General features: G+C 49.4%; 1 protein-coding gene across 2 annotated transcripts in view; it reads right to left on the reverse strand.

Moving 5' to 3' along the window:
* Positions 1 to 14,847, reverse strand: part of PTPRT (protein tyrosine phosphatase receptor type T) — a 1,142,536-nt gene that overhangs the window by 32,939 nt on the left and 1,094,750 nt on the right. Inside the window, exons 19-23 of one of the 2 annotated variants that reach the window (XM_055545060.1) lie at positions 13,188 to 13,264; positions 5,517 to 5,553; positions 4,129 to 4,226; positions 1,839 to 1,898; positions 797 to 913 (exon numbers count right to left, since the gene is read on the reverse strand). In XM_055545060.1, coding sequence (XP_055401035.1) covers positions 797 to 913; positions 1,839 to 1,898; positions 4,129 to 4,226; positions 5,517 to 5,553; positions 13,188 to 13,264 — 389 coding nt within the window. The remainder of the gene's footprint in view (positions 1 to 796; positions 914 to 1,838; positions 1,899 to 4,128; positions 4,227 to 5,516; positions 5,554 to 13,187; positions 13,265 to 14,847) is intronic. The other variant, XM_055545059.1, reaches the window with a different exon arrangement.

Raw genomic sequence — 14,847 nt, forward strand, 5'->3', positions numbered from 1 at the left:
CCTGCTTCACAGAGTTGCCCTCAGCTATACAGGAGCCATGCCCCTTGGGAGCAGGCGATGGGCAGCTGGCATTCAGTGACTAAGTGACTTGGTCAGTTTGCCCAGGACTGAGGGGTTTCCCAGGGTATGGGACTTTCAATGGTTAAGCCAGGTGGTCTTGGGGCAAACCAGGATGATGGCTTACCCTCGTGGATATGCAGTGGAGTTAGGCTTAGTGTACAGTTCTCAAAGCATTGATATCCCAATGCTTTTGCATCCTCAGTCCTATGGCCACTTGGATCATCAATATTGGCGTTTTTATAAAATGGCAACTATGGTTTTGACAACTAAAATGATTCCAGACACTGGTGGGACGGAGTTGCCCCCAGTTGAGAAGCACATGTCAAGATTTTCTTTCCCCTCCAGACTCTGCATGAGTCTCCCCCTGCCTGCTCTTCCCTTGGCTGGCTCGTTCTCACCCTTCATTGTCTGCTTAAATGCCTTTGCCTTCGGGAAGCCCTCTCTGGTCACCTCATCCTCCCGTGGATTTGTGTTTCCCTCCTTGGCATGTTTCCTCTGTGACTTTTATCACTATATGTCCTTATTCTATTCCTTAATCTAGTGAATTCCATTTGTCCTTCCTACTAGTGGTGAGATCCTTTGGAGCAGGGTCCACATCTATGCTGACTCCTGATCTCCCCCTGGTGCCCAGTACAGGATGGGGGCAGAGCAGCGCCTCGGTCACCATGAGTCCTGAATGAGCAAACAAGCTGGCGTGGCGTGGGGGCAGGCTCTGCACAGCTGCAGGGCCGCTCACCTTCTGGACAGTGAAGGTGCGGATGACGTACTCCGCCAGGGGCTCTGTTTCGATCAGGGTGACTTTAATGTCTCCATAGACCTCCGTGTCATCGGGCCAGTAGCGCACGCACTTCACCTGCAGGAAAGGACAGGGACAGTACGAGTGAGTGGATGCCAAGTATGAGCGGCCGTCTCATCTGGCCTTCCCGTCATAATAAACTCAAGGGCAACCTCAGTGGACTTGCAGTCAAGGGGCTCCCAGCTGGCCAAGTGAAACTGTTAAGTTGCTCAGTCATGTCCGAGTCTTTGTGATCCCATGGACTGCAGCCTGCCAGGCTCCTCTATCCATAGGATTTTCCAGGCAAGAATACTGGAGTTGGTTGCCATGCCCTTCTCCAGAGGATTTTCCTGACCAGGGATTGAACCTGTCTCCTGCATTGCAGGCAGATTCCTTACCAACTGAGCCACCAGGGAGTCCCTCCCAGCTGGCCAGGGAGGGCTGGGGAGGGGCAAAATGCACAGGGACAGGCTGGCTACCGGAAGAGCCGGAGGTGTGGGGAATAAATGGGGTACCTTCCTTGGCAGAGTTCCTGGTACTTTTCAAACCCATGATCACACTAATAGATCAACTAGATCTGGGTGAGCCCTCCCCATGGTACAGGTGAGCATCACACTCAAACTGGGAGGTTTGGTGACTCGTCCAAAGTCATGTGGCCAGTTTTCTGCCCTTGGCAGAGCCCTCTTTCTGTGATATGCTGGGGCAGCTGAGTAATATCAGCAGAGATGAAAATAAAAGGTGGGAATTAGTGCAGAGGTGGAAGCAGACGTGGCTGGGAAAGGGACGTTAATATGAGGTGGGGCTTGTGGGCCTTAAGGAGAAAGGCTCGTGGCTGGGCACAGGAAGGCAGGTGCTGGGCTCTGAAGGAAGACATTTGCCACTGCTCTCTGCCCCGCGCGTGGGTGTAGGCACTGTGAACAAGCGACTCCCACACCTGGCTGCGAGTCACATGCCGCGGGAGGAGAAAGAGATGGTTTTCCCCTTAAAAGAACAAAAGTATTACCATTCCAGGGGACGCCGCGCGGCCCAGCGTGGCATTTCCCACAGTGTGTCCTGCTGGGTGCTGACAGGTGTTAGGTAAAAAAAAAAGACACAAAAACAAACAAAAACAGGTTTTGTGGTCAAATGAGTTTGGGAAATGCTGGATTAAACAAAGTTAAATAGGCCGCTTTTGCTACAGGACTGCTCAGCTGCTTGAACGTGCTAACGCTAACATCTTTGCACTTTCTCCGAAAGGGGCGAAGAGTCCACAGCATTTCCCAAACGTATTTAACCATGGAACCCTCTGCTAGCTAAGCATCCTGCAGACGAGCAGCCCATGGAACCCACTTAGGGAAATGCTGGTTTAGTGCCACAGGGTGTGCAGGCAAATGGATGCACTGTTGGCTCTAACGCTGTGTCGCTGTGAGGCTTCCAGCAAGTCCTGAGACCTCCCTGAGCCTCAGCTTCCTGTGATGAATGGGAGCTAACACTGGCTAATGGCTTTTACCCTCTCTGGCCCTGCTGACTAAGTCTTCTATGTATGCTTTACACAGATTACTTTAATGACTGGTCACCATACTCTCATGAAGTAGATATCATTAGCCCTATTCGTTTTACAGATGAGGAATCGGAAGCAGAGGGAACCCAAGAAAATGGCTCAGGATCAACTGTCAGTAAGGGTGGGGGAGCCAGGATGCAAAGCCAGGCCATCTGAATAATGACCGGGAACATCGTCCTGGACGTCTGCTGGGAGGGTGAAGTGACACAATGCATGTCCCGTGTCTGGCAGAGAACTCGGCTCCTTCTCGGAACTCCGTGAAGAGAGGGCTCTCCTGTCCCTTCCCCCAATCAAATTAGACTCATAATCAAGGGACTCTGTCTCCAGTGGGGACATCTGTAGAACAGGCTAGAATGTGCCTCCGAATTCTTAAATCCTGGGCTGAATGTGTGGTCCACAGTAGCTGCTCCCTGGGCCAGAGTCCCTGGGGAGCGGTCTTGATCATGACCTCTATAATGAGAGTCAACAGTCAAGAGACAGTGGCTAGGTTCTGTCTAAATGACTTTATGGCAGTTACTCCACCCTTTGGGGTCTGTTCCCTCATCTGTAAAACTGGGGAATGGACTCAATAAGAGTGGGCTCAAGAACAAAGTCTCTTCCGGCCCTAAACTCCTATTAGGCCATGAGATGTCCACAGCCGTGAATTACGACTGACAGCCCAGATCCTCCCCCTGTCCATTATCTTGGAGGCTGGGACTCCTTTAATTTTACTGGATTATCTGGTTCTTTCCAAAACACAAACTTACCTGCGCACTCTTTAGTTAGCGCATGTGATAAGTAAAGAGCCCTTCTTAATTCTAGCATCTGTGCACCCTGCCTTTAAACCCAGCAGCCCACCCACACCACATCAAGTAGATGAAAGCGAACTGGCAAGAGCAGTCCCATTTTTAAGCCCTAGGAGTCGCTAAGGACCACAGAGGAGAGAGTCAAGATGAACAGAGTGAGAGACCAAGGTCTGGACCCTGAAGAATGTCAAAGCTTCGAGGAACAGAGGGTCAGATGCTGCTGACAGACTGAGTGCCATGAGAAGAGGCATGAATGTGTCGACATGAAGGATGCTGGGGACACTGACTGATGCTGGGATGGAGGGAACAGCTATTGGAGTGGGTGGAAGAGAACGGAAGTGAAGAAGCAGAACCTGTGTGTGGGTCTTCAGGGTTGGGCGGAAAAGCAGGGACAAGAGGAAGCAGTTTTGTTTGCCTGTTTTCCATTTTTAAGGGGGAAGGTACTCAGGATGTTTGCATGCGGAGGAAAATGATCTAGCAATGGGAAAGGATTATTTTCCGAGTGAGAGGGGAAGGATGAGAAATTTTTGAGCGGAATCTGTGATTCAGGGCACTGGGATTTATCATATGAGGCTGGGCCATAAGAAAGAGCCAATAGTCTACCATTGAAGGTCAACAGAAACAGCCAGGTCCAGCCCAATAATAGAGGGGAAGAATGAGAAGATGGTTGTAGACATGAGTAGAGTGCAGCTTTGCAGTGTGAAGATGAGAGCTCACATCTGATGGCTGTGATTCCCTCAGTCTACGAGACGATGGCATCAGCAGAGTGTGAGGGTGGAGAAAGGGGTGGGGGTGGGGTTTGAAGGGTAGAGACCTTCATTCCTCGAGTGTGAACAGGAGGGAGGGTTTCTCCCTCGTAGGGGCCATGAGGGTGAAATGCGGAACGAGAGGCGCTTGGAACAGAGAGTTGCTGGGCAGTGGCTCGCCAACCAGCATCCTCTATCCAGGCACCCGTGGGAGGGGCTTACCCTGCCCACTTCCACGAGGTTTGTGACCATGACGATGCTGGCCGAGTTCTCCTGCCAGATCATTCTCCAGAAGTCCTTTACGGTCTCCTGCATGGGACCTGCCAACAGAGAATGGGACAGGGTCAAAGGCTGAAACTGCCAGGAAACAGACAAGAGGCTTGTCCCTCGTGGCTGGTCAGTGAAGGCTCCGGATGGGTGAATAACAGTGAGGTCAGCCTTCCCTGTCGGACACCCAAGTAGTTGAAACTGGGGCATGAGAACAGCTGCGCTCCAACGTGCAGGGTCTGCATGTCCGCAGCTTCTCCTCTTCACTGTCCTCCTGCTCAGACTCCTCCCAGAGGCTCTACTTTCCCACCAACTCACCATCTTGTATTCAGGGTAAATAACATAGCTTAAGGGAATTTTCAAAAATTGGGCTCTAGATCCTCAGCGAGAGATGGGAAGGAAATTGAGGTGAGGGTGGGGTTAGAGGGCAGAGGAGCCACCAGGAGTCAGATACTGAGAACACAAATGGAAGAGGCCTAATTCTCAGCTTGACAAATGCATCTTCCTGGAGCCTGGGCAGAAAGCAGGGCAAAAAAGAAAAAAGAAATGGGAGATAGGATCTGAGAGTCCAAAGCAATTTCCTTGGAAATTTCTGTTTTAATGTCCTGGGCCTTCATTGTTTTTAAAATTATAAGAGTAATACATCCTTTTGATACAAAATTTGGAATGCCATTTCTCTATATAAATATGTATATATGTATTTATTATAAGAAGCATTATACCTACTACATGCATTTCTCCATGCCCTTAAAAATTCTTACCACGAAATTTTTCATAGCTGCATAATTTTCCATAATATAGAAGTATCACACTTTAACTAATCTAACATTTGTTGGGCGCTGAAGATTTTTCACTTGTTTTCCTAGTAGATAACACTATGAAGGGTAGGTATCTTTATATATGTCATCGCCCACATATATAATCACCCACAGGATTTCCTCCCAGAACAGTTTGAGAGGGAGAGTAATTTTTAGATCTGATAACACCCTAGTAAGTTGCTTTCTAGGAGAGTTGGCATCCTGTCTCTTCCAGGTGTACAGCCATTGAGGAGATAAGGCACCGTCAGCTCCAGTTGGGGATGGTGGGTATTGATGGCATGTGCCTGAGGCCAGTGCTTTTGGCCCAATCTCTCTTGACCATTTCCCAGTGACACCCCCTCCTTTCTCCCTTGCATCCCTCCCCCACTTCCACTGCTGAACCTGTCACCTCCTTCCTTCCCAAACAAACAAACGGGCAACCTAAAGGCCTCTGGAGCCTCTGCAGCCCTGCTCCTATGTAACGTCTTGGCTGGTGGAAGCTTATTCCACTCCCCCATGTAAGGCAAGGGCCCTTTTGGTTCTTACCTTGAGTTGCGATGTAGTGCCGAGGTCGATGGTACCCCTGGATGAGAAGAGAAAAGCACAGTGAAGGGCCTCTAGACTAAGCTTGCGAATGGCCCAGTACTAATAGTTATCCTTTCCAAGGCTTGGTTTCTTTATAAACAAAATGAGGCTAGCATTAGACATTTCCCAGACAAGTGGTGAAGATTAAATATGCGAATGCACATAAAGTGCTGAGTCAGCTGCTAAATGTTAGCTGTTCTTATGGTTCCTTGAGAGGGGCCCCAAACAGGCTTGCCTTGGAGCCATGGACTGGGATCCAAGATTGGATGGGCATCAGTTGTGGCCAGGCACACCCAGAAAGAGGTGGAGAAGGAATTTTCAGGTTTCTGTGGGACATCACCCACCACCAAGCCTTTCCTAAGCCATGATTCCATGCAGAACACTGGGCGAGGCCCCAGAGGGCACCAGAGAGAAAACAACTAATGCACTGCTGACCCCTTGCGCGAGGAACAATTAGAAAAAGAGCTGGGAAGGCTGCCACACTGCCTCTCTGCCACAGGGCTGGGCTTGGAACGGACGCTCCTTTCACGGAGAGGGCCCCAGGTGGGTGTGACCCAGAGACTGACAGAGCCATTCTCTAATTCAGAGATATTTTCCTGTACATTTCAGGGTCTTCAGTAGACCCTGCTGGGCTCTGATGCGGGGTTACTCTGCTGCCTCATCAGCCTAATCATTGGGGAGAGGTTGAGGATGACTTTCTCTTCTGTCTGGGCATGGACTACATGGAGGGTCCCCTTTCTTGTTGCAGAGAGGAAATGTATCATATTGGGTAGAAGTTCAAGTTTTGGAGACAGATCTGTATTTAATACATGACATTGAACGTAATCAGTAATAACTGAATGCCTAAATGAGTAAACGAATGAATGGGTACGTCTAACAGATATAGATGCCAAATACGGAGCCTGTTGGTGGAAAGTTGTTGGAAAGTCCTGAAATTCCACTTTTAATCTCAGGAGAACACAAGTCATAAAGTTTAATGAACAAATAAACCATCAGTCCCAACCCAAGGGCAGCGTCATGGCTACAATGGTTGGATTAACCACCAGGAGTCAATCCGCCCACCTAGACTCTTTGTATGAGTGGTCCTATCTTCTTAGGAAAGTTGTCAGCTTCTTGGGGACAAACACTGCCTCCTAAGTTTTAAAAAATTGTTCGTGGAGCCTAGTACAGTGTGAAACCCAGAGTGAATGCCCAATAAACAAGCTCTTGAGAGAGACCAACCAGGATGGTGGCATATAATTATTACAGAAATGCAAATCAACACTTCACACCAGTCAGAATGGTCTACACTTTAAGAAGTCCACAAGTAACACATGCTAGAGAGGGTGTGGAGAAAAGGAAACAGTCCCACACTGTTGATGGGAATGTAAACTGGAGCAAGCCACTGTGGAGAACAGCATGGAGGTTCCTCAAAAAACTAAAAATAGAGTTGCCATATGATCCAGCAATCCCACACCTGGACACATGTCCAGACAAAGCTATAATTCAAAGAGACACACGTACCCTGTGTTCATAACAGCACTATTTACAATAGCCAAGACATGGAAACAATGTCTGTGGACAGATGAACAGATAAAGAAAATGGGGTACATTTAGACAGTGGAATACCACTCAGCCATACAAAAGAACAAAATAATGCCAGTTGCAGCAACTTTGATGGATCTAGAGATTATCATACTAAGTGAAGTAAGTCAGTGAAAGTTGCTCAGTCTTGTCTGATTCTTTGCGACCCCATAGACTATACAGTCCATGGAGTTCTCCAGGCCACAATACTGGAGTGGGTAGCCTTTCCCTTCTCCAGGGGATCTTCCCAACCCAGGGACTGAACCCAGGTCTCCCTCATTGCAGGCGGATTCTTTACCAGCTGAGCCACAAGGGAGGCCTGAAGTAAGTCAGAGAAAGACTAATACTATATGATGTCACGTATGTGGAATCCAAAATAGACACAAACCAACATATCTACAAGACCGAAACAGACTCACAGACACAGAGAACAGACCTGTAGTTGCCAAGGGGGAGGGCGTGCGGGAAGGATGGACTGGGAGAGTGGGATCAGCAGATGCAAACTTTTATTTATATATACAGAAACAACAAGGTCCTACTGTATAGGAGGCGCTAGTGGCAGAGAATCTGCCTGTCAGTGTGGGAGATGCAGGAGAGGCGGGTTTGATCCCTGGGTCAGGAAGACCCCCTGGAGGAGGAGATGGCACCCCACTCCCCTATTCTTGGCTGGAAAATTCCATGGGCAGAGGAACCCGGCCGCTGCAGCCCATGGGGCACACACACACACTGTAGGGCACAGGGAACTACAGTATCCTGTGACCAACTATAATGGAGAATAATATGAGAGAACATAAAGAGCTGTGCAACTGAGGCACTGTGCTGTGCAGCAGAAATGAACACCAACGCAACTGTACTTCAATAACATAAACGGTTAAAAAAGAAAGAAAAGCAGCATAGCATGGTGCTTATGTGCTGACTCTGAATTTAATAGCCTGGGTGTGAATCCTGGCTCTGTTCCTTACAGGCTGTGTGGTCTGGGGCAGGTTACTTAACCTCCTGGGCCTTAATTGATTTTTGCTGTTAAACAGGGATAACAGGGTTTACATTATAGCCTTGCGGTTAGGATTAAGTGAGTTAATAGATGGCCGTTACCATGTGTCAGGCCGTAGTCTAGAGTTTAACATATACGCCCTTGCTATTATTATTTTACTGTGTATTTGGAAAGCATTTATCGAGTGCCTACCACGATTCAAAGTCTGCATTGGCCGTGAGGGATTCTGAGATCCTTATGATCCTTCCCTCCTCTCTGCTCTCCCTCCAGATGTAGTAACTGAGGCCCTCTCTGAGCCGTGAGAGGTGGGGGGGACAATGAAAGGCAGAGAGCTCTGTTCCTCCCAGTCAAGACCGCCCTGTGCTCTTCAGGATCACAGGAGAAACAGATTCTGGGAGTTTTCCCAGAGTAAGTCTGGGACTAGAAAATAGTACCCTGGAGTGTGGAAAGATGGGGTCTCTCAAGTCCATGGTCTTCTGTCATTCCCCACCATCATTCCTTCTTCCAGCTCTCATCCTCCCTGATCTGGGCCAAGGCCTCACGCTGGCCTCCCTGCCTCCTACCTTCCCGTCTGGTCCCACAGTCCATCTGCTTCCTGCCAGGGTGAACGTCCCAATGCCCACCTGATTATTATTATTGTTATTATTTCTCCACTTAAGCCCGCAGTGGCTCCCTGCTGCCTATATAATAACGTCCAGGTGCTTTAGCGTGGGACTGATCACCTGTCTCCATCCTTGTCTCCAGACTCATTCCCAGCTGACCCTCTTGAGGCCCTTCCAGGTACCCTACGTCCCCAGCTTCCCACACTGCACTTCAAATGAATTCTCCTCCTGAGCTGTCCTGCAGGGCTTGGGAGATGCCCAATCAACACCCTTATATATAATGTATGTTACAGTAAGTTTTTTTTTTTTTTTAATACTTTCTCTTTCTGGGCCATTGGATAGGCTACCCAGAGCTGGGTGCAGCTTTTTCAGCAAAGGATGGTTGTGGCATACATGCATGAACACATCTTTTGAGGTGAGCTTGGGGCACTCCTTTAATGCCCCGGTTGGCAGACAAAAGGCAAAAGACAAAATGCATGGAATCTGGACGATTCCAATGCGCTTCCCTGGTGGCTCAGATGGTAAACAATCCGCCTGCAATGCAGGAGACCTGGGTTTGATCCCTGGGCCAGAAAAACCCCCTGGAGAAGGGAAAGGCTATGCACTCCAGTATTCTTGCCTGGAGAATTCCAAGGACAGAGGATCCTGGTGGGCAACAGTCCATGTGGTTGGCAAAAGGGTCGGACATGACTGAGCGACTAACACTCTCACTTCACTCACAATGCACTTCAACATCAATGGGATGGAATTCTGAGCAAGGCATTCACTTCAATTGTGGAGGTTCAATGACTTGGGTTAGCTATTTTGTTCATTCGTTTGGTCACTCGGTCCTTCAATATTCAATCAACAGGTATTAACTGAGCATCTACTACTCGGTACAAGGCCCTAGAGATACAAAAGTGGACCAGATGAATATGGGCTCAGGTTCTAAGCAGCCTGTAGACGTCAACAAGTTAAGATAAGGGCCACCGAGGAAAAGATCTAGGGTTCTGGGGAGCCCCGCCTGGGAGAGGACTCAACTAAGGAGACCAGAGAAGTGTTCTCTGTGAGCTCACTGCGGTTGAACGGGCCTCTTAAGCCTGGTTTGCCCATCTCAGCACCCCTGTGGTTCCCATTTCATCCCTGAAGCAATATTCTTAGCTTTCCTCCCACTCTCCCCACGCTTGCTGGCTGTCATGTTTCCATCCACAGGCCTTAGCGCTGGCCCTTCCCTGGGACTGCGTCAGCTGTGTCTGTCCCCACATAACCCAGGGGTTTGCTCTCCCCTCCCATCCAGGCTTCTGCTGGGACAGCAGTCACGTCCACAGACAGTCCATCCTGACACCTTTTTTTGGGGGTGGGGAGTGCTTTCTCTGCTTTACTTTTCTTCAGGGCACTTAACACCAAAGTCTTTGTTTATTTACATGCTTCGCATCTGTTTGCCCAGTTGAATGAGAACTCCAGCAGGGCAGGGCTTTAATGGGCTGGCTCGTGGCTGTGTCCCCAGCATGGAGAAGTCTGCCTTGGCCACTACCTTGATAAATGCATATGGAACGAACGCCTGCCTGCTGTGGGCCTGTCCACACGTGGCGCCTGAGTCCAGAGAGCCTCTCTGGCTCCTGGAACCCATACGGTCCCCTGAAAGAAAACATGCCAACGACCAGACTCTAGCAATTGGAGATAAAAGGAAATGGACTGCTCATTTGGGGCTCCTCCGGGCATCTGCCAAGAGCTGGTAGAGAAACTTCCTAACCTTAAAAGAACTTTGAGTTCATTGAAGTCCCACCTACACAGCACACAGATCAACCGCAAACCTGCCTGGGCCTGCCTCCATCTGTCTGTGAGCAATGGGAAAGAGGTTTGCATCCAAAATGCATTTATCTCACTCTGTACTCATGCATCTGTTACTTACTGGGGACCCAGATATGATATTTATTTCCAGACTGGTAATTTATAATGGATTCAAGTGGCCAGTGCATCCTCGGGTGTGAGACAGGCCTGCCAGTGGGATGACACCAGAACTGTGGCCTCTGGAGGCCTAGGTAGGGCTGGCCCTTTCAGCTTGTTATCCAGATGGAGTTGTTTTAATGCATCGTCAAGATCCAACTGGATAAATGATTCCAGCACGGGCAGTCAGCCCTTTGGAGGGCTGCATTTCTGGCTGGGTGGAAACTTGGGCCAAGGGGTGAGCCCGATAGCTACCTAGGGCGAATCCTGCCAGGCATCCCCATAGCGACCCTGGGAATCGCGACTCTGCTGGAGTACAGAGTAGGCCCACACCTGGGGCAGTCCCCCCCAGCCCTGAACTGCTAGCACTGTGCTGGAAGCCCGTGCTTGGTGTCTTCTCTGTCTCTCCACTGACCCTCTGTTCCCTTCCATGACCTGCTCGTGACAGAGGCTGTGTCTATCTAGACCTCTACGCAAGCTCCAGACCCAGCTCCTGACCACACCCAGGCCCTTTGTTAGCCAGGGTCCAGGGCAGGGGGATCTAGGGACCACACCAGGCGTTTCAGGCAGAGGGAATTCAGTGCAGGGAGCTGGTTATACAGGTGATGGTGGATCTCAGATGCAAAACAGAGAACAGTGGGCTATCCAGAGATCGGCAATAGCAAGAGGCTATGGCCACCCCTAGAACCAGCAGGTATAATGGGAGACGGAGAAGCTGCCAGAGCCCAGGAGCTGGGGCCACCTTGTTGAGGCTGGACCACCCTGGTGGTCCTGGTGGATGGAGCTGGAGCCACTGCTGAAGCTGCCACCCCAGGAAGCAAGAGAGGTGGAGAAATACGATGGCTTCTCCCTTCCTCTCACCCTCCTGTCTCCCATGGCACCTTCCTTAAAGGGGTCAGCTCTCTCTCCTCTCTGTAACCCACGCCTCCCCCCAACCGACCTCCCTCTGCCCACATACACACCAGCAATGTAAGGAAGAACGGGGAAAGACATGGAATAGATCAGAGGGCAAAAGGTAAATGTCTAAGGTGAGGCTTAATGCATATTTGTTGAATCGGTGAATCATCTGGCTCAGCTTAGATTAAGGGAAATTCTAAAGCCTGGCGCAGTACCTTATCGCTTGTCTATAAAAACACCTGGAAGTCAGAAGGGCTCGAGACGCTCTGAGCCTTTCGTCAAGGTTCCTGGGCCTCCCAGCTGAGGCCCTGGGAAGCCTGGCTTGTATCAGTCCTGCTGGGATGTCTCTCTGGCCCCAGTGACCACACTTCCCTTTTACAAACTCGCTCACTTCCATGTATACCTGTCTCGGCTCCTGTTGTATTTAGTCCCTTCCTCCATGTTCTCTGGAACACTGAAGCGGCCCCTTTCCTAATTGGGGGTCTTAATCCCAGACCCTCTTCTCTCTCATCTGCCTTAACCTCAGTAATAGATAAGCCATCCCACAGCTCAGCTTTGAACTGGTCACATCCTTGATCAAACACTTTCCACAGCTTCCTCTTGCCTACAAAATAAAGTCCGACTTCCCATGTTTGATCACAAACCATCCATGATCCGGCGCCAACCTTATTTTTCTCTATTCTCATTACAGAGTCTCTGCTCCCCTCACACTTTGCTGTGCCATATCCTCTGCCACATTGCAGCTTGTGCAGTGCTTTGGCCAGAGGCCCATCTCCCCCTTCTTTGATTTTAAATTCTACCTGTGCTTAAAGCTTTGGTTCACATCTCACTTCGCATTCCTGATGGAAGGGTGACTTTCCCCTCCACCTCTGAATCCCTGAGGCATTATATCTGAACTTATGACACCCACTTTCTAGTTTGCCCTGGAATTATTGATGTGCACAGCTTATCTTCCCGCTAAGGTTTTAGAAGGTAGAGACCATGGCATTTTTAGCTTTCTGGTTCCCAAAGCATCCAACTCTGAAATTTTCATTACATAAATGGCTGTACCTTCAAATGAATGAATGAATAGGCAAACAGACACACACACACAAGAATTAATGGGACTTCCCTGAGGTATAGCAGCTAAGAATTCGTCTGTTAAAGCAGGGGACACAGGTTTGATATCTGGTCTGGGAACATTCCACATGCCATGGGCAAGCAAGTCCCTGCATCACAGCTACTGAAGCCTGTGAGCCCTAGAGCCTGGGCTCTGCAACAAGAGTCACTGCAGTGAGAAACCCCCGAACCACAGCTAGAGAGTAGCCCCTGCTTGCTGCATCTACAGAAAGCCTCTGCACAGCAACGAAGATCCAGTACAGCAAACAAATACATAAATAAAATTTTTTTTAAATTGAAGAATTAATGGGCGAATGAACAAGGCTGTCAGCCCTGGGCTCCACAGAGCAGACCACTCTGGCCAGCCTGAAAATGGGTACATCTTTTTAGATGGATAATCAACTTGGGTTACATGAGTCACAGGGAGGAGCCAGACCCTGTGGACTTGCTCTAGGAGGGCCACTGTCTAGGGGACTGGCTGGGGGGAGAGTCACAGATTTGAGTCTGCTGCAGCCCACCCAGAACCCAGCCCCCCAGCCCCGCGGAGGGCCTCACATCGATGTAGTTGGCGTTGATATAGTCGGAGTGTGGGTCTCCATCCAGCACCAGCAGTCTCACTCGAGAATGGTCGTCTGCAGACAGAGCAGAAAACAAGGGGGTGAGTGATCCGAGGGCTTCGGGCAAGGAGCCAGCCCTGCCTGCTTTAGAGCTACCATCTATCTATCAGCACACACCAGGCATCATGCCAGTGACACACATTCTCCTGGAACCCCTGGCATCACCCTCAGTTATCATCCCCATTTATGGATGAGGAAGTTGAGGCTCAGGGAGATTACTCTGCCGTACAAAGGGCCTGTATATGCTCCTCTTTTTTCCCACCTGCCCTTCTGGTTCTGGTTTTGTCATTACTTACTGGGGAGAGTCACCTGCCTCTTTAAATCTTACAGATTTTGTCACTAAAGCAGGTAGAGATGCCTTCTGCAGAGGACAATGCAGGAAAGACCGCATGAAAACACTCTGGAAGTTTCTCAGGAAGTGTGATTAGGATTAATATGCTCCATTTTCATGCTTTCTTAAAACCAGCAAATGTATCTATTTTCTACGCATGTACAAATGCTTTCCTTTTGCTTCTTGGAGTATTATTGCAAACAGATTGTCAGCCACATACTGTTATCAATACTATCATTCAAGGGAAGCTGACTAAGTCATTATAAAAGAGGTCATCAATAACTAAAAATCGTGTTACAGAGAATACCATTTTAAACACAATCTAGGCATAAACAAGATGTGCAGGCTTTAGTCAATGGCACGCTTACTTCAAATAACACCAAATAAAAACAATTAAGGAAAAAAAAAACATTCTTCAGCAGAAGAATCAGGCTAATCCTTTACAGTTAATTCAAGTGAGCTCCGACACGCTAAAAGATACACAAACAGAACGTCCGGCTGGGTCTGGCGAGGGGGAGAGGCTCAGCTTGCTGTCCCCATTGCTGGGTTCACATCACCGAGTGTTGCTGCATCCAATGGCAGGGCTGGGGTCCCAAAGGTGGACTGGGGAGCTCTGGGCACCCACAGGGTCTATGAAGTCAGGTCAGCTTATCCTGTGGGCCTTTTCCCGAACTTTGCAGTTTATAAGCATATCTGCTACTACAAACTGGAACCCCCAAGAACAGGAACATGATGTGCTTTGCTCCCTGTTCTATCCTCTGCACAGGTACTCGATAAGGACCTGGTGAGCAGATGAGTGGATTATCTCTCTGGACTCTCACAGCGACCTGGGAGAGAAGCAGGATGGATGCTGTTAACCTTTGTTACAAATGAGGAAACTGAGGCTCCCAAGGGCTGATGGGCCACACGGTCAGTGGATGGTGGGGCCTAGGAGAGTGAGGTTCTCTTAACTCTGAGCTCAGACTCTCCTGATTCCCAAGAGGAGTCTAAGCAGGATAGGAGTAAGCACTTCAAGGATCCTTGTGCTTAGTCGCTCAGTTGTGTCTGACTCTTGGCGACCTCATGGGGACTGTAGCCTTCCAGACTCCTCTGTCCATGAGATTTCCCAGGCAAGAATCCTGGAGTGGGTTGCCATTTCCTTCTCCACGGGTGCACAGCAGAGGTATTAATGACAGCGAAGTGGTTACCTAGGAGATTTAAGAGTTGAGAGGCCAAAGGGAGGAGGGAGGAGTAATTCAGAAATAAACACTGACAAGGAGACACTGCC

Source organism: Bubalus kerabau, chromosome 13 (genome assembly GCF_029407905.1).
Source record: "Bubalus kerabau isolate K-KA32 ecotype Philippines breed swamp buffalo chromosome 13, PCC_UOA_SB_1v2, whole genome shotgun sequence".
NCBI lineage: Eukaryota > Metazoa > Chordata > Mammalia > Artiodactyla > Bovidae > Bubalus > Bubalus kerabau.